Source organism: Leptonotus elevatus, chromosome 11, assembly GCF_054856555.1.
Source record: "Leptonotus elevatus isolate MCC_2025b chromosome 11, RoL_Lele_1.0, whole genome shotgun sequence".
NCBI lineage: Eukaryota > Metazoa > Chordata > Actinopteri > Syngnathiformes > Syngnathidae > Leptonotus > Leptonotus elevatus.
The window spans coordinates 13,086,959-13,106,363 of record NC_141249.1 but is presented as its reverse complement, the minus strand read 5'-3'; the positions used below and the strand labels follow the sequence as shown (position 1 = coordinate 13,106,363).

General features: G+C 41.6%; 2 protein-coding genes across 6 annotated transcripts in view; both read right to left on the bottom strand.

Annotated features, from left to right (window-relative positions):
* osbpl9 (oxysterol binding protein-like 9) overlaps window positions 1-1,603 on the bottom strand; it is a 29,770-nt gene extending 28,167 nt beyond the window's left edge. For both annotated transcript variants that reach the window (XM_086089193.1, XM_086089194.1), the window contains exons 1-2: window positions 1,483-1,603; window positions 504-554 (exon numbers count right to left, since the gene is read on the bottom strand). In XM_086089193.1, the coding sequence (XP_085945319.1) occupies window positions 504-554; window positions 1,483-1,593 (162 nt within the window). In that variant the 5' untranslated portion in view covers window positions 1,594-1,603. The remainder of the gene's footprint in view (window positions 1-503; window positions 555-1,482) is intronic.
* Window positions 1,604-1,991: 388 nt separating this feature from the next.
* The window catches only part of abl2 (c-abl oncogene 2, non-receptor tyrosine kinase), a 30,281-nt gene continuing 12,867 nt past the window's right edge, over window positions 1,992-19,405 (bottom strand). Inside the window, exons 1-11 of one of the 4 annotated variants that reach the window (XM_086089072.1) lie at window positions 18,456-18,593; window positions 18,139-18,303; window positions 14,239-14,534; window positions 12,982-13,254; window positions 12,686-12,770; window positions 12,433-12,610; window positions 12,173-12,357; window positions 11,934-12,086; window positions 11,739-11,828; window positions 10,569-10,745; window positions 1,992-8,565 (exon numbers count right to left, since the gene is read on the bottom strand). In XM_086089072.1, the coding sequence (XP_085945198.1) occupies window positions 6,773-8,565; window positions 10,569-10,745; window positions 11,739-11,828; window positions 11,934-12,086; window positions 12,173-12,357; window positions 12,433-12,610; window positions 12,686-12,770; window positions 12,982-13,254; window positions 14,239-14,534; window positions 18,139-18,303; window positions 18,456-18,564 (3,504 nt within the window). In that variant the 5' untranslated portion in view covers window positions 18,565-18,593 and the 3' untranslated portion in view covers window positions 1,992-6,772. Of the gene's footprint in view, window positions 8,566-10,568; window positions 10,746-11,738; window positions 11,829-11,933; window positions 12,087-12,172; window positions 12,358-12,432; window positions 12,611-12,685; window positions 12,771-12,981; window positions 13,255-14,238; window positions 14,535-18,138; window positions 18,304-18,455; window positions 18,594-19,405 lie in introns of those variants that run through there. The other 3 variants (XM_086089073.1, XM_086089070.1, XM_086089071.1) reach the window with 3 other exon arrangements.

Below are 19,405 nucleotides of genomic sequence, written 5' to 3'. Positions count from 1 at the left end.
GGGGCAGCCTGGTCCATATCCACTTCAAGGAGCAGGTCCACCATGCACAACAAATAGGTTGTACCTCCCATTTTATATATATTATAACAACGTGTAGTGCTTCTCCATTATTTCTTGTTACAACCCCCACCCCATAGATTTTTAAAGCTTGATGTCGCTTATCATATGTTTTTGGCATCTCATTTTCTTAATTGGCTAATTTACAGAGGACTCATGACTCGCCCGGCTGCTGTCGTCACTTGAATATAACCTCATGAAATGTTTGACAAACAGGCCACACAGTTTTCATACATCTTCCCGGGTCCGACAGCACAAAAGCAAGTTGGCTGTCAGTGCCAAATTAACAATATCTGTTATTAGGGTGGTTGTGTTGACTGCTTGTGTCTGTAGTATTTTTCTAGGAATACTACAACAATTTAATTGTCCTATTTTTGGATGATAATTCTTTGGTGTATGTTTTATGCAATGAGTGCAATTGATTACATTCACTTGGAGAAACTTACCCGAAGTCGCACACAGCCTCTTCTGGACCCTCGCATCATCTTATCCTTTGACTGAAACAAACAGAACAACACTGTATTTACAAAACAGGGCAACCATAATCCATGCGTAACCATTCCCTTAAATTTAAATCCAAGCTAAACTGTGTTTAAACGGTGATGATGCGTGCAAGAAGGTAGACCGCAAACAAACACCGGGACTACTCGGAACAATTTAAGGTCTTCATGACTTCCTCCTGCTTCTTGTCACGACAAAGCTAGTAGGGGGTATGGTTTCTGTCAAGGAACCACAAGGAAAAATTAAGTATTTTTGGTGGATTAGATGCAACATGTATCACTTGCAGACACAAACCAGGATTAGTTTGCACTCAGGTTAAATTTCATAAAGGAAGAGCATGCTTATGTGAGATTAATCCCTAAATACATTTACATACCAATGGTACCACACATATAGGCACTATCAGAGGTTGTTATTATATGGCAGGTTGTACTGTTTGCCAATGTGCGTATTCGTCATTGTCATGCTATTTATACTAAACTAACAAGTAACGTTAGCTAACGACTCCTCCCACTATCTCTCTCATCAACAGTCAAAACAACTGGTACGCTTAGTACGGTTACACATCAATAAATAGTCGTGACAATAAACACAATTTCGTCTCGTTGCCACACAAAACATTCAAATGTTCACTACTATGTCGCTTGTGTTAAATATGTTTCCCATTTGAGATTGTGCTAGCAATATTGCTAAGCGGAAGTATGGCGGAAATGTTGCCACTGGATTGGTCAGACGGACGTCACGGAGCATCGTGATTGGCCCATGTGACGACCGTCAACAAGCAGACTCGCCTGTTGGTGCCCAAGACTCCCTAACTCCTGACAAACACCGAAGGCCCTCACCACATCTAGCGACAACTTCTACCACATAACCGCCCACCCCAGTGGAACGCGTGAGTGTAACTAACCGCTGAGACCGACGTACCGTGTAGTAAGACAGCAGTCCGGCATTGTAGTCCAACACAAACCAGCGGTACTGCCAACCTTTCATGACGTTAGTCCACTTGCTCAGTGGCCCTTCCATGATAGACGCCATCTTTACAATGCCGACGACTGGGCGGAGTCCGATGTGCTGCGGAGTGACGTCACGAAAAACAGATGTTCCTATCAATAAAGTTAATTGAAACTTGGTTTTGTTTGTAGGTTAATGCATTTTTAATTAAAACGTGATACCAGAGAATGTTTATATAAAAAAGTGTTTATTAAAAAAAACGGTCGTTATTAAACTTTTTTTTTTGCCAGTTAAATTAATCTGTCTATATGTTGCTAAAATTGTATCAGTACCGAGCAACTAATATGAAAAAAAGACCAATAAAATAAACAGTGATACAATATTGACCAATATTTTTATTATTTACAATATACTTAACACTGATAAGCAAAACTTCACAGTAATATATGTGAGCTTTAAATAAAACAAACAAACAAAAAATATATGTGTACAAAAAAAATAATTTTATTTTTTTTAATCCATGTGTAGATTCACATATTCCATTATGGCGTGTCTGACTGTGAGCGTTGGCTTTCATTGCACTTGAAACACTTTGGTATAATGATGAGCTGCAGAGCACTTTCCAAAACAGGGAGTACAAGTGTAGAGAAGAAAAAAAAAAAACCTCACGAGAACAATTAAGGCAAGCGTAAGAAAAGCAATGCAGAGTAAGCACCACAAGGACACAATTGTGGTCAATTCAGCATTGTTTTAGATATGAAGAAAAACTTCAACTCAATTTATTCATAGACCCTGTTCCTCTAATATATTTGAAGGGTGGTGACAGTTTTATTCCTATCTTTGATGAGACTTTGTCAAAGAGATGCACTACACAAGAAAACGAATAAGGAAATGACACAAAGAACAAATAAGCAGCTCGAAAGAAGTCTTAAATGTGTAATGCAACAGAAATATGGCACATGAATATTTTTATGAGGCTGTAGATTCTTGAAAGAATTTTCCCTCACATAAAAGGCACCAAGAACCACAGAAAAACATTATTTCGCTTGCGTTATTTGAGACTCACAGTATGCGTAGATGTATGTGTTATGGACCTGCAGTGTTTCATATGCAAATGTTAGACTTGTACATACAACATGTGCCAACGATTTACTGTCTGAGGCCTTATCCAGTGTACATTAAGCTGTGAGCCCAAATAACATGATCTCTGTGCATGTGTGCATAAATGTACAATTCTTGCAGTTTGTGCTCAATAAAACAGAGCAGCTTGGACTACAAATGCGTGTCAGTGATCAATTGTGGAAAAAAATAAATAAACGTAATGGCACCTTGATGACTTCAGAACTGAAGAATACATTCAGAAAGCAGATGGATAGGCCTCAGTCTAAAACAGCGGCGGGGAACCTTTGTCCCATCACCGGCCATTTATTTTCTTCTTTTTAAGCCAACAGTCCTTTGAAGTTTTGTTTGTATAACTGCTAAGCGGGACTGGATCAAACGTTCTCACAAGCCATAGGTTCCCCACCCTTGCTGTAAAACACAACTCTTTATTCTGTGACTACACATAAATTGTTTTCTGGATAGGAAATAAAACAAAACAAATATTTAACACGAAAAAAGAAAATAATAGTTCTGTGCTTTTAATTAAAAAAAGAGAATAATTTAAAATTCAAGTTTATACATAGACATTCTAGAAATCATTCTTTAAATCAAATAATGTACAAATCGTTCATGTGCTGAAGACAGACTGCAGATTAGTCTTTAAAGAGTTAGTACTGTGTAATTCGTGTGATGAGCACTCAGTGTGTTTGAACCGTGTTTCATAAATTGCAGGCATGTGAGGCACTGCGACCACAACAGCTACAGGGAGTCCTGCACAGTCCATAACATGCAAGGAAAGCTGTCCCAATTGGCATACTGCGCTACCCTGTGCTCCTCTCAAGGATGAAATGTGATGCAAAAGGACATCCAGAGATCAATATTGAGACGCTTTTGAGGACATGGCCGGGGTGAAATTCATTCATGTCATAGGCAGAAAACCCCCCACATTCATTTTCTTTTAAATATTGTGGGGAAGGTAAAATCTTTTACTCCAAATTACTACTTATTTTCATTTTGGGCTTTCCTACCAAAACCACTAAAAAGGCCCTCGTGTACTGTATACCACCACAATGTATACACACTACTGTTCAAATGTTTGGGGTCACCCAGACAATTCTGTGTTTCTCGGCAATTTCTCGCATGGAATAGTCTGTGCTAACATCATTGCACAAAAGTTTTCTAATAACCATTAGCCTTCTGACGCAATGAGCAAACATCTTAAATCTTCAGAACACTGCTAGTTGCTGGAAATGGGTCTCTATACAACTACTGTATGTCGACATTGCACCCCCCCCCCCCCGAAACGACCATTTACCACATCAACAATATATAGTGTATTTTCATTGGAATAACATGTTTATTTGTTTTGTTTTTAAAAATAAGAAACTTTCTTAGTGACCCCAAACTTTTGAACGGTAGTGTATAGATACCCCCCCCTCCCCCCATGGTCTATATACCCATTAGTGTAACGTTGGTAAATCACAGCGGAGGAGATATTTATGGCCATACTAAAATCTCACCTACTGCACTGTTCTAAAATAGGGATAGGCACAATCATTGATTTAAATTTAAAATTAGGGATGTACGATACCACTTTTTTCAGACAAATACCATTATGAATACTCAACTCTTGAGTGATCACCGATACTAATACCAAGTACCACTAGTACTTTTGATACATGCAAAAAAATATATATATATTATTAATTTTAAACAAATACCTATATACTCATTAAAAGCACTTTTCCTTAAAACTGTATGAAATTAATGGCAATTTTCTATTCTTCTCATTTCTAGTTCTGATCATAAATAAGGCTGGGTATCAGCCCGATACTGATACCTAGTATTGGTACTCGACCATCGCTAATTAAAATGCGTCCGATAAATTTGACACTACACAGAGAGGTGTTGATAACAACCCTGCCAAAATTGAATGATTACATTCGCTTTAAATTAGCAAGTATATGAAATGAGCCTTCAAAATTGTGAAAAATCAAGCCATTGTCTCTGTATTCTTCTTGAAAAATGATAGCACACGAGTTAATTGATCCCATAATCAAGGAAATTAAAGCAGTCAACCCAAAAATGTTCTTTACAGTATGTGTTGTATGTGCCCTCACTAGTCTAAACACAGCATTCAGATTAATATTGCGTTTGTGGAATAGGCAGCAAAATCCACTTGTTTTTATCCATCTCAGGGGGCGGCCATTTTGCCAATTGACAATTCTGAACATCCGGGCATTTATATTTCAGCAATGCAATGCAGTAATTCATTTCCACGGCGTTATGAATTGCTTTTGCCTGTGACTAACATACAAACCAGGCATATTGCTATAGTAGTCAAACAACATTTGATCACATTTTCAGATCAAAATAATCCTCACAAATCTAATTACAACGATCCATAGTCCGATGCTTTTCAATGAGCGGAGAGCGTCCTTTCACAGGGGATAAATGCTGCATTCAAGGTAAGTGGGAAATCGGAGTCATCCCACTCGGATTGTGTCAGTTCCGACCTCAAAGCGGATGAGGCAAATGTAAATACAAGCCATATATGTTAATCACGCGACACACCGTTATTTGGAATGACGGCATTAAATTCGCACTAAGGAACTTTTCAACCTTAATCAAATATTTTCATAACTTTTCTGATGAAACATCGACTTAAAACTAGTTGAATGGTACCTTTGCCATGGCCTGAAAGGGTCTGTATCATTTTTACTGGCACTAAGCAACTTTGAGGAGGATGGTAGGAACACTGCCAGAAAAAAATTACAAATGTGCTGACTGCCCCATTCGTTACAAAGACGGAAGTCAATTTGAATGTCGACGGACCATTACTGCTTTCCTGGCAGAAGCTGCAAAACAACTAAAAAGTTTTGTCTGAGGAGGCAAAAAAGAAACATGAAAAAGGGAAGCTACCCGGATAAAAGGACAGTCAAGGATCAATATTTGCCCGAACTTCACTTGCTGGCGTGAGCTAAAAAGATTCAATGCGCTTGTCCTCATGGGAAATGTGGTCTTCCTTCAAGCATAACATTACCTCTTTTGTCCATATGGCGGTGCCATAATCAACGTAAACTGAAAGTTCCTTAGTGTTGGTTTAAACTGAACAACAAGCAATTTATCGGAATCAGCCATCTTTGCTATTTACATTTGCCTCGAACGCTTTGAGGGCAGAACTGGGAAAACTCGGAGTGGGATAAAAACAAACCTCAAGCCTTCCTTGAAGGTAGCATAAAACCACCATTTTGACTTGTAACGTGAGATCAGAATTGTCAACTGCCAATCACAGTTGCTAAAGGGCCAGGAAACAACCAATCACGGCTCAGGTTCAGAAAACATGATTGGTTGTTACCTGAGCCCTGAAGAACTGTGATGTCATTTTCAGTCGACAGCATGGAAAATGGCCGCCCCCTGTAATGGATAAAAAATTAAATATATATTTTTAAAAAGAAGTACATTTTGCTACTTAAATAATATTCTTACAAATGCAATATAAATCAGAAGACCATGTTTAGACTAGTCGGGCTTCATTGAACATATTTTTGTTAAGAAACCGTTTGGGTTGACTTCATCTTAAAGTAAAATGCCCATCCCTATTATAAAACAGTTAACATGTTTTAAAAAAAGAACACACAAAAAACATTTCCTCTTTGCCGGCTAAAACGGCTTTCGAGAATTAGTTATGGTCCCTCAGTTGCTAGACATCGTGCAAAATGCTCCAAGAAACACAGTGCGCCCGACCGATGAGTCACACATTCATGAAACGTTGAGCTTGACTGTCTGCTAGTCAGTAAGGCTGAGCACATTCGACAGACTGACACACAAGCAGGGTGAGCTTGGACTTCAGCGCCAATCTGTGCTGGCGATACACGCTTGACATTCATTTCACGATTTATGGCCGGCGCGAGGCAAACATTGCACACCTTGTGGACGTGGGCCGCGTTTAGTTTGGACTACGCGGCCGTCGGTATATGTACAGGTCAGACGGAGCAAAATAAGTGTTAGCATTTGATGAAACGACTGTTTGTAAACAAAAAGATGACATTTTGTAGCGATTCCTCTGAGGTACTTTACACGTTGTTCTCATGTCCAAACGAACGGTGGAAGGAATCTGAAAAGAGAACTTTGCTGCGGGTGTGATGACGGTTAGTGTCGGCTACCTCTGGACTACATCGCTAATCTCTTTAATGCAGCTGTGCAGGTTGTCTAGTACGCTGTTGGAGCCCACGCAGCTCAGCCCTCCGCCACCTGAAGACGACGCCCTCAGCTCCTGGAGACTTAGCTCCAGCTTGCCCACCGCCTCGCGGAAGGCAAACTTGTTCCTCATCTGGGGGATGCAGTCCACGTAACCTGAGCAGTAGTCCAGCAGCTGGTGTCCGGCGTCCAGCACTTGGCTGCTGGAGGGGCTTTCGGAACTGGTGTGGAGGACGCTGCTCAGGCACTCGGCGCACTCGAGCAGAGCCTCGCGGCTGACCCGCTCGGGCGGGACCCTCTCCGATGGCTGTCGGGTTCGCCGCAGTGCCACTTTGGAGCCAGCTGTGGAGTGTGAGGAGGAGGAGGAGGTGCTTGGTGCCCCGTTGGCCATTTTAGTGGGAGTTGCGGAGGAAGCAGGAGGCACTTGTGGTGGTGGCACTGACGGTCTGCTCGTGGTCACTCCTCCTGACGACCGCCCCGACTTGTGGCCTTTTAATGTCTCTCCGTTGACTTCGACCGGTGTGGCTCCTACCTGCTCTTCTCCCTCGCCGCTGTAGGAGTGTTGCATGCCGCGTAAGGTCGGCGGAGGAGGTGGCGCGCACTTGGGTTTGACCAGCCGCGGCCTGTCCCGGTCGGCCTGGTGCTCGGACAGCAGTTTGAAGCGGTTACCCTGAGAGTCCAGCCCGACGAGGTGCACGTCGCCCGGGTTGTTCTTCAACGTGGGGGAGATGAGAACTGGAACTTTGTGGTTGTGAGTTTGCGCACCTGCCGCGCACGAAGACGCCGCTGAACTAGAAGTCTTAGAGGGGGACGACCAGCTCTGCTGTCTTTCCAGTCCGTCCTCTCTACCCTCCCTCACCCGGGACCCACTGTCCGATTCACCTGCTTCCACTCCGACCCCGGGCACCCTCCCTCCTGTGGCAGTGCTCCGGGGTAGCAGCTTGGCTTTGGGCCTTTCCCTGATCTGTGCAGTCCCCTCATCCATCCTCCTGAGCAAAGTTTCGGGGGGACGTGAAGCCCCGTTTTCTGGCTGGGAGGTGGTTGAAGCTGTTCTCTCCAAAGGGGTTTTAGCGCTGCGGTTCCTGGGTAAAGTCAAAGCAATACGCTCCAAGTCTGGCAACCCGGCTGACATTGAGGAGGTAGAATTGGACCTAGGTAAAGGTTTAGGCCCCCCAACCATGTTTCCACCATCCCCTGAGCAGACTGCCTTTCCTGTCCGCAGCCCGAGGGTCTTTTTGATAAGTCTGGGGGTAAAAAATCCGGCGAGTCCTCCCCAGCTGGTGCCGCTTGTTACCTGTGAAACGAGTCCCCCGCCAGAAGGCTTCTGTCCAAATGTTGCCCCACAGCAGCGTGACTGAATCTGGGCGGGCTCGCCATGGGAATGTGAGGGGGACGCAGAGAAGCCCCCTAAACTGTCAGACTGCGGTAGCGGAGGTGGGGGGGTGAAATCAGCAGTGGGCTCGTATTTTTTGTGCGGCTGCGTTTCCATCTCCCGAAAGGAGCTGCTCCTCTTGGGAGGCGTCGGGAGGTTCTGTTGGTGTTGGGAGGACGGCGAGGAGGAGGCGGAAGACGATGACGACGACTTCTTCTTGATGAAGGAGCTGAAGAAGCTCGTCTTGCGATCTCGTGTGAATGCGCCCGTGTCCAGTGCGTCCTCCAGAAGGCTGCCAGGAGATTTATCACGGGGCTGCTGTTTTCTGGGCAGTGCTGGGGAGCTTCCTGCACGTCCATCGCCTCCTAATAAAGAAGTCCAGCCTGTCAAGGAAAAAAAAAGAAGAATCAACATAAAAAAAAGAACTATTTAAAGAACAATTACCACAGAGCAGGGTTACCCAATTAAAAATGCTGTATGTTCCCAGGACTAATGTACACGGTGGACTGATTCATACATCTACAAACAACCACTCACATTCACATTTACAATCTGGAGTCTTTAATGACCCTAACATGCGTGTTTTTAGCATGGGGAGAACTTGCAAACCCCATACATGCTAGCCACTAGGCAAGGAAATTCTATGTCTAATGAGCCATAAAAAAGCAGACCCAATAAAAATGTACACTCAGTTCAGACACTGTTAAAGACTTTGACCCTTTAAAGACTGTTTTTCCAACTTGACCCAAAATAATTAAAAAATGGCACACTAATTTGAATCCATGCAGGTCATGCACATGCACATTCGAACCATTTAACTGGATTAGTCCTGAAGTTACACATGTGCAAGATGGCGTGATTAATAAGATTATCAACTCACACACTATAACTGCCTTACAAGGCTTTACACTAAAAAAGGCAGAACCAGTCAAGTTTGGAGATAACTTCTTTATAGCATGGGAATGTGTGTCTATAACATTTGGACTGGTAGAGTCAAACGACACACAAACCTTTCCTAGACATTAGTGTCAAATGTATATTATAAAGCATAAAATGTTAGCGTTTTGATTTGTGACTTTATTAAATGTAGCACGTGCTCACAGGAAGATATGGGATTTGAGAGCAGCTTGGTTTTCATTTGGTGTTTTAGTATGATTCATAATGCTTAGTGCTTGGATGAACTGAAAGGGGGTCAATGACAGAATGACAACCACACACTTATTTGCGTCACGGACAAGCGCACGAGAATCATTTTATTATCAACAATGAAAGGGGAAAAAAACTCAATTGAAAGGAGAAAACATTTGTGAATATGTTGATTTGTGCTCATTAACTTGATTTGGAAATAGCAGAATTACAAAAACAGAATATAATTATACCGTACCACAGAACAACAATGGTTAAGAGTGAAAATGAAAATGAAAATACTCTGAGGCAATTTGGAGCTAAATTGGTCACATGAAAGCAGATTTACCAAATAGAAAAATGTGTGGAGGAGTTCAATCATTGAGGATTTGTGCTAAAATGTTTTGTAGTATTTTTTTGAAAAATGATGAGCCAATAAAAGTAAATTGCATTCGGGTCAGTATAATTATTCACAGGAGACGCTTAACTATTCAGAATAAAGGCGCTATCTGGTATTGGTTCCTGGGAAATATTGACTTTTATGGTGGGCAGATGCATTTCTCACTCACATTAAACCCCAGTACCACATGGGGCGCCATAAAACGTTTCCCTTCGACAAGTTTTGTTAGGGTAGCATGGCGGCTAATTGTTAGCATGTATATCTCACGATCGAGAGGTTATGGGTTAGAATCTCGGCTCATGATTTTGTGTGTGGATGTTGCATGTTCTCTCATATTAAATGAAGACAGAGTGCAAATCATTGCATGTGTGCACCCTATGACTGCTGGTGACCAGTCCAGGGTGTACCCAGCCTTTCGCTGAAAGTCAGCTGGCACACGTTGCAGCTCACCCGAGACTCATGTGGACAAGCACCATATAAAACGGATGGATGGATGTTTTGTTTGTTACGCATTTGCGAGAGTTACATTTTTGTTTTTAGACATGATTTCATTCATGTGAATATGTTTACTTGGAAGTTTGACAGTAATGCAAGAACCAGTGTCTCATAACTAAATAGACTCTTTACACTTTTATTTGCACTACGCAACATGTGACCTGCCTAAAACGCACAGACATGAGAATGGGGGGGACAGTTGCACAGGTGGTCAATCGGGGAGAAAAATGACCGCCCTTCTTCTCAGGCGACGGGCTTGGCGGCGCTGCAGTTGGCTCTTGGTATCAAGGTGGCCTGGGACACCTGCGGGCTTGTAATGTGATGCACCCGATTGCTTGGCAACGAGGTAAGCGTGTCGAGCTGTACCTGAGGGACCATGCGTGCCGTGATCTGGCCGCCCGTCGAGCCCACCCTCGATGTTTTCCTTGTTTTCCGTGTGCTTGAGGATTGTGCGGGATTTGGAGGGCAACAGGGGCGTGTCGAAAGAGTGCAGGGGACCGCCGTGACCGGAGGATGCCGTCTTACAGAGCTCCTCCGCCACCTCTGCAAAACAAATACAAAAATAATTGTATCAATTTAACATAATTTTATATGGCCCATAAAAGCTTGCCACAATTTTCTTTGAAAAAAATTGTTAAAATGATAATAGCCAAATGCTGGGGAAATTATCTAACAGAACACTCAACTTTAACTAAGCAGATGTTGTTGTTTTTTAACTCATTCACTGCCATTGATGGCTAAAAACGTCAAAAATTAATTTGAACCATTTCCATTTTTTTCCCCTTTTGTTAACACGAGTATGAAAAGCTAGATTTTTTTTATTGTACATTTAGAACAGTTATGAAATTTGTGATTAATCGTGAGTTAACTAGTGAAGTCATGCGATTAATTACGATTTAAATTTTAATCACCTGACACCCCAAATTTGTAATAATCTTTTTTATTTTTTTTTATTCATACACTGCACACTCCACATTGACGGCTATAAATGTCAACATTTTTTAAAAACTATTTCTATTAGATTACATTTTTTTCTCCCACTTTTGTTAACAAGAGTATGAAAACCTAGATTTTTTTCCCCATTGTAAATTTAGAACAGATATCAAATTTGCGATTACTCGTGAGTTAACAAGTGAAGTCATACGATTAAATACAATTATACATTTTAATTGCCTGTCGCCCCTAATTTTTTAATAATCTTTTCTTTTTTTTATGAATTTATGGGAGTGAATGAGTTAAATAAGCTTGGTGCAAATTCATCTTCTAGCAACATTTAAACAGGCTATTGAGATGAGCCCAAAGCAATAACAAATGCTAAGATGAGCATTTTTATAGCATAATTATTCTGTGAATGTTGCACTTGTTCATTCATTTCCTAAAAAGAAGAAAAAGAAACCCAACTAGTGATGTTGCACTTTCCATTGTTTCAAAAAAGTGCTTTCATTATTTCCGAAAGGAACGTTTCTAAATTGGAAAACATCTGAGGCTGACCTTACTTTACTAGCCTACAAAATGTATTTTTTAATGCTATGCTACCTTCTGAGATGCTGGAGTCATGGAACATTGTTTCAAAGGCTTGGTGGATCTCTGCAAATGATGGCCGGTCAAATGGACTCCACTGCCAGCCTAGCAGAAACATAATTCATGAAAGTGAGTTCAGGTTCATGTTCAAGTATTGATCACGATGACATCATCATCTGAAGGACTTGTGTTGTAAACAAATCAACTTACATGCCCTCATGAGTTCATAGACCTTTGGCGGGCATCCCTCAGGTTGTTCCATGCGGTATCCCTTCTCTAGGAGATCATAAACCTGAGACAGATCAATGCCTGGGTATGGGGACATGCCATAGGTGGCAATTTCCCATAGCAGGACCCCAAACGCTGCAGGAAAAACACAACGTGGATCATCAGCCTTGTGAGCAGGACGGCAGTGGGAATATGGGATTGAATGAGAGCATGCTACTCACCCCATACATCTGACTTGATGGAGAAGGTGTTGTATGCGAGGCTCTCCGGCGCAGTCCACTTGATTGGGAACTTGGCCCCAGCGTGTGCAGTGTAAGTGTCGCCGGTCATCAACCTGCTCAGACCGAAGTCTGCCACCTTCACCACGTGATTCTCTCCGACCAGGCAGTTCCTCGCCGCGAGATCCCTGATTGAAGAAACGTGTGAGAATTGATATTTCATTTAAACGTATACAGAATGGCATCTGGAGCTTTCTTCTCACCTGTGGATGAAGTTCTTTTTCTCCAAGTATTCCATAGCCGAGGAGATCTGTGTGGCCATGTAGAGCAGAACCACAGCATTCACTTCCTCCTTGTCGCAGTCTCTCAAGTAGTCCAGAAGGTTGCCGTGTGGCATGTACTCTGTCACAATGTAAAAGGGAGGCTCCAAGGTGCACACGCCTGTGGGAGGGATCGTTTTATAAATATTTTTAAGAGAGGGGAAATTAAAATGGTAAAAATGGACAAGATACTGACCCAGAAGCTGAACTAGGTTTGGATGTTTAACCTCCTTCATGACAGCAGCCTCTTTCAAAAACTCCTCAACTTCCATGGTGTCCTCCTGCCAAAGAAGTTAGACAGCAATGTAAGAGTAGTGAAAATGTAAAATGTCTAAGTGATTGGAATAAGCTAAGTGAGAAAATCTACATGTAGTACCACAGTCAACCTGCAGGTGGCAACCTGCAACCATAGTTCTTCTTAACGTCCCCTCATTGCCAGATAAAGATCAAAAATAAAATCAAGCTATACTATCTTATAAGGAGACATCACACCTTGAGTGTTTTGACAGCAACTGTGAGGTTGTACTTCTTCCACATTCCCACATACACCTCGCCATACTGGCCCCCTCCCAGTTTGTGCTTCATGGTGATGTCGGTGCGCTCCATTTCCCACTTGTCATGGATGGGCGACACGCCGTACACGGTGGGCTTGTTGCACTTGGGTGCCGGATAGTGCAGTGTGGTGACCAGGCCGTCGGCTACAGTGGAGTGGTGGTGGACCAGCTCAGCTAAGGTGGCGAAGCGGCTCTCGGATGTCACATACACCTTGAAAGAGGAGGAGAAAGAGTGAAACAAATAAGTGTTTTGTCCTTTTTTTCTTTTTTCGTTTTTAGACTCAACTGCATGTTTGTTTTGGTAATGCAGTTACTGGCTTGTTTTTCATAATAAATAAGACATCACAATGCCAATGCTGGTATAAGTACTCGCCCATCCCTACTAAAATATGTAAAACAATACACAATACCTTGAGGTCTACACAGGGTTAATTCTATTATCATTATTGAAAAAATAAAATACAAATCTGAACAAATCACTTTTAAGACACTATTACATGTGTAAAGTAGATACAATAATGTATGTGTGAATTATTATTATTATTTTTTTTGATGAATTGCTCACTATCTGTCAAACTGCTTCTTGTTGTGAAGTCAGTTGAGTTCACTGCTAACATATCATGTCTGAAATGTTTTACTTGCAAGCCAAAGAAGAAAAATAAGGCAGAACGACGGCTTGTATCTAAAAATAACCTCAAGCAGTCGGGTCACTTGTATCTTCTCAACATACCATGGCATTTAAGTGGTAATCACTAGCGCGCTAATGCTAATCGCGATTGCTAACCATTTCGCATTGGCTAATATTTGTTTACTCATGGAATAATGTTGAAGCATTGTTTGTAAGTGACTTTGAAGACACTATTACATGTGTAATATAGACATGATGTGAGTGTGAACTAAATGGTGGTGTTTGTTTTATTGTTTATCTTAAATGGTAAACACTAGCGCGCTAATGCTAATCTTGAGTGCTAAACGTTTCTCAAAGGCTAACTTTGTTGGTGTTTAATAATGCATATGTATAGAAGATAATAAATTCTAAGTACTTATATCCACTTAATTCAACTTACTTCCAACCTTAGTGGTTTAAGAAAAAGAAAAACTTATTTGGGGCATTACTTGATTATTCGATGGAATAATCAACAAGATAATTAAAAGATTTGACAGTGACAGCACTACACCTGTTGTCTAATTCTACCTTTCCATCCGAGGACGTGTTGATCCGGTAGTGGTAGACTCTCCCCTCATAGCGGAGAGAAATGGACAGCTGTCCCGGACTGCTCTCGCTCTCTCGGACAAGAAAACTGCCGTTGATGAGGGATGAGAGCAGGTACTCGGCGGCGCTGCGTGACACCGGCCCGTGGTACCAGCTGTGCTTCTCCAGGCTGTTGACAGGTGTGATGTAGTTGGAAGGGACCCAACCCTGGCCGTTCTTGGAGCGAACTTCGCTCCACTCTCCATTTTGGTTGTAACCCAGCACACGTAGCTTCTCCCCTAGACACACGGGAAGAAATGCTCAAACGTGTCGCCTGCCATGTAAATGAGTGATCAGTTTTGACAGGATTTTTTTTTAATGTTTGCAAATACACACCTTTAGAATGGTGCAAAATTGTCAGGCGTTACGAATACTGTCTTGCCAATTGCCACTTTTTTTTTTTTTAATTTATTTATTAAATGTAATTTCCAGAAAGTAGCTAATCGTTCAACAATAAAAATAACACTCGAAATTTGGCCACTCTATGAAATATTTTGGGCTTTTCTGAAAGAAACGTGAAACAGAAGGTGAACAAACAAATAAAAGCACCCAAAATGAAAACATAACCTAATAAAGTAATAACGGTGGGAAAAAATGGGTCAACATGACTTTGAATCCACCAGTCTAATCCTTTAACTGCCCCCTTAAGATACTCAAGATGAGGAGTCGGGATTAGAAAGCCATTAGACTAAATCGAATTACAAAAATAATAATAATAATATTGAAAAGGTGGGTCTCAGAGACTCAGCATAGAGTCTTGTCATCAGGCAAGAATGTTGGTGAGGATGCCTTGGCGACACAACACAAACAAAACGGGAGGCATGGACAGATTGTGAGTCTTACTGAACTACATCAAAAGCTGTGCAACAATAATAAGAGCGTAGCTGCCATGCGAGCGCGCTGGGCAAAAGCAGACATGTATTGACTTGGCGTCTCGTCGCTGTCTGTCTCTTGACGTCAGAGCGGGGAGACGCACGATTTTCTCGAAACCAGATGAGTGAGTGATTCAATAATGCATGTTACCGCTTCACTGGGCATTATTGTGCAATTAAATTGCAGTTGGTTAGCAGAAAATAAACAACCTATACAGCTCAGCCTATATATGCAGCTAATAATTTGACATTCCTAAGAGCCAGAGTGTAAAGATAAGTTCATTGTAAGAATGAATACATTAATAAATACATTAAAAATACTATTAACCGGTGTTTCTACAGTGTAATTGTGTAAAAACTGTAATATATTAATTAGGACTTGGCACTAATAGTCAGCAACTATTAAGACTTTTTTCCCCAGAATGTTTTGGTCGAATTCCAAATTTCACCACCCTTTGGCTTTGGGCCATTTGAATTTTATAGTACCAAATTATTTTCCACTCTCACGTTACTAAGGTAGTCAAAATGTAAGAAATACCTCCCCACCCCACTGTATGATGCAGTGCAGCTCATCACCACGACAAGTATGTCAGTCAAGTTCATCCCCTATGAGAGTTCCTCCAATTATTAAACAGTAGCTCAGCGTCCGGGCCGGGCCGGGCCGGGCCTCGCTCCACTGTCCAGTGAGTCACAGTGAAAATGACACATCATTTACACACACTAAAGCTAGGCGTCCGGGAAATGGCGATTGCAGCTAATAAACCATTAAGGTTCTGATGATCAGTGGAAAAACAGCTGAACAGACTTGCCGGGAAGCCGTTCTTATTCAGGTGCAGTAAACAACCTAACGACTTTGTAAACTATACGCACTAAACTACTTTGAACAGACGGCTAACCAGTCAGTCTGCTATCCTCTATTTTCCTCTGCACGACTGGAAATAGTGACTAGCTCCCTGCCTTTGGACTGGCTAAGAGGAGATAATGACTGTGAGCAGCTAATTCCTGCTTGTGGTCAACTATTGCCTGCACCTGATGATGTCAAATTCCACATCGTCACAGCATTTGAGGCACGATGCAGTGGTTTCTCCAGGAAAGAAATGTCGATTGTTGCTTCGAGACCAAAATCCAACCAAAATCTTTTCCAAAGTTTCCCCACAATAATGGATCTGTTATAGCTGAAAATCAAGAACCAACTCCATATTTTCTTCTATTTTTTGCTTCCTGTAGGTGTGTCATGGACCAGGTGTCCCAACTATTCTTACCGCCTATAGCTTTATTGACACGCAACATTCCAATGGGATAACTGTAAAGCTGTGCATGAAACCGTTTCTTCCCCCCCAGGGTTTCATGACCTGCCAATCAGAGGCATTGCCTGAAGTGTTTTCTACTGAAGGAAATCACTACGCACTTCTGTTGCAACACACGCGCTTCCATGGAAGGTGTGGGCGGCATGTGTTCACGTCGCAAATACTTTTTTCATAATGCAGACACGAATATATGTTCTCATTAAGCATGTTATGGCCGAATGTTGCAGCCGTAATGGATATCCAAAACATAAATTCTGACTTTAAAAATATAATGCTCAGAAATTTGTCAGTGGGGTATTCATTCAACAATTATTGTATTGTTTTGTACTATATTCAATTGTTATTGTGGCTGCAGTTTTTGGTGATGTCGAACTCGACTTACATCACACTGAGATGTATAGATGCGAACTATTACAAAAATAAAAAGGGTGCCCAGATCTGATATTGATCTCAGATATTGGTCTGATATCAGCCCCCCCCCCAAAAAAAACTTAATTTTTATTTCTCAGTATGTTTTTTTTTTTTTCATTTATTTTGTCTTTATTTTATTCAAATGAAGTATGTTCCTTAAGTTTGAGGTAGAATTTACTGTATGTAACCCAAATGTTTAGAATAAGTAGGTGGGTCATCAGTGTTTCCCACACCATGTTAATACTTGGGCGGGCCACCCAAGTAAATTGGCCACAACCCAATACATTTTCAAGACAATTTATTAATAATATATTTTAAAAGGGAAAAAAAACGTGCCGCAATAGGATATACCACATGTGACGTTAGTTCACCGTCACTCACTTGTGGATCGTGAGGCTAGAGGAGACGTAGTAACAGGACTTAGACCCACTCCCCATCCAACCAACCCCCCTCGCTTCTGTGGGAAACACTAGTCATATTTTTATATTTAGAGAATGTATCATTCTTGCTGATACCGTATCGGATCGGTATCGGACAGCTGTATCGGGACACCTAACAAAAAATAAATACATTCTAGTTAAATTACACAGGGCGCCCCCAAAAAAGTTGTATACTTTCTAACGGTAATAACATACCAAATTCTTGCTCAAAAGATCTCAAATGTTAATGAACTAAAGCTTAAAGGATCATTTTTTCCACTAAACAGTTTTCACTTATCTTAGTAACATTTCTGCAACATGCTTTATTCAAAGTAATAATTATATTAATAATTATCTATAAAATCAATATCCATTCGAATACTCATCTATCCATTTTCTATACTGCTTATCCTCACTAGTGTCAGGTGTGCTGAAGCCTATCCCAGCTGACTGAGTCAGAGTAAGGGTACACCTTGGACCGGCGGTCAGCTTTAACCACAGAGTACATTTAGACAAACAACCATTCACACGGTGAGACAATTTAAAGTCTACAATTACGCTAAGAAGCATGTTTTAGGGTTGTGCGCGCAGGGTGAGCGTGCAAATTCCACAAGGGAAGGCCAGAGCCTGATTCGAACCGCCGACCTTGTAATTGCGAAGCGCATGTGCTCACCACTTGTCACTCCTGTTTTATTATGTTGATGGCATTTTGATGACTGTTATAACTGAGTACTGTAATCTAAACTGGACCTAATAAAATCGTACCCCTCGAACCATACAAATTGCATTCTCATTATTAGATTAATACAAATGACATTTAAAAAGTGTGTATACCTTTAGTGATGCTGAGCGTGTTGTCGCCACTGGCCACAAAGTCATAAAGTGCAACAAACAGGTTGGGGTCGCTCTCGGCCGCCCCCAATAGGTTCTCCTTGGAGCTCCAGCGTACCGCTTCTGTCAGGGCCGCAGAGTCCAGCCCAAATGGCCTGTGGAGAGCTTCTGGAGAAAAACGAGGTCCAGAGAGATAGAGAGACAAAAACAAGGGGAATAATGAGTCAAGAGAAATGAACATCAAGCACTGAAAGCATGAAGGCTGACTGTTGCAAGCAATGATTCTAAGCCTTCCTGATCAAACTACCCTTGTGGTCTACCTGGTTGTCCAGGCTCAGGACTCTGCCTAAAGCCAGTGTGGAGTTTCTGGCCACTGAGGGCCAGCCATTCTTCGTCAAAACTGTTTGCCTGCAGGCACCTCAAAACCATTTCTTGTAGTGTACACCTCTAAGGTCAGGTATAATCTGAGATAGTAGCACTGTGTGCGTATTTAAAGAGTGCAAAGAGGGAGGGGCTCCAGAGTCAGGATGAGTGACGCTACCTGCCCAGGACGCAGTGATAACATGTACCGGTAGTTAAAAAAACACACACCCACAGCGGCTGACTTGCGATTGATGAAGCAGAACATGAGTAGAAGGGATGAACAAAACTGAGCAGCTGCTGCCAAAGTCACTACGTGTCTGGACAGCTGCTGCGCGAGTGGGAGAGGAGGGTGACGGAATTGGGCGATTGATGACTAAGCAGTGAGCACCTATGTACTGTATATTATGACGACGAATTGTCTAAGTCATTTGATTTTAGGCAGTTTTTGTGTGTGTTAATTTTGGCAGGGATTTGTTCAGTTATTGCATTTAAAGCAACACATCAATATCCATAATCAAATTAATCGGACGATTAAATAAAAAAATTAATGAAAATACTTTTTGGGGCCCTCTTGTTCTTCAGTATTGGTTTAACTACAAATCAGAAAAATTGGCAAAGATCGACGTTTTTTTTGGGGGGGGGGGTAGTTTTTATGTTATTTGTTTTATATTGTAATGTGTTAAAATAAATTTATAAAAGGAAAAAATTGGCCAAAAAAAAGAAGAAAAGAAACGTCTCATTTTAAAATAAAATAATAAAACAAAATAAATAACTCTAAAAGAACGAGAACAAAAAACTTTTACATCTTTAAGGGCGGACTCAAACAAGGTCAAACAATTGAAAACTTTTTCGCGTTTCACAACCATTACTGAGAGGCACTGTCACGGGTTCATTGAAAAAAAAAATG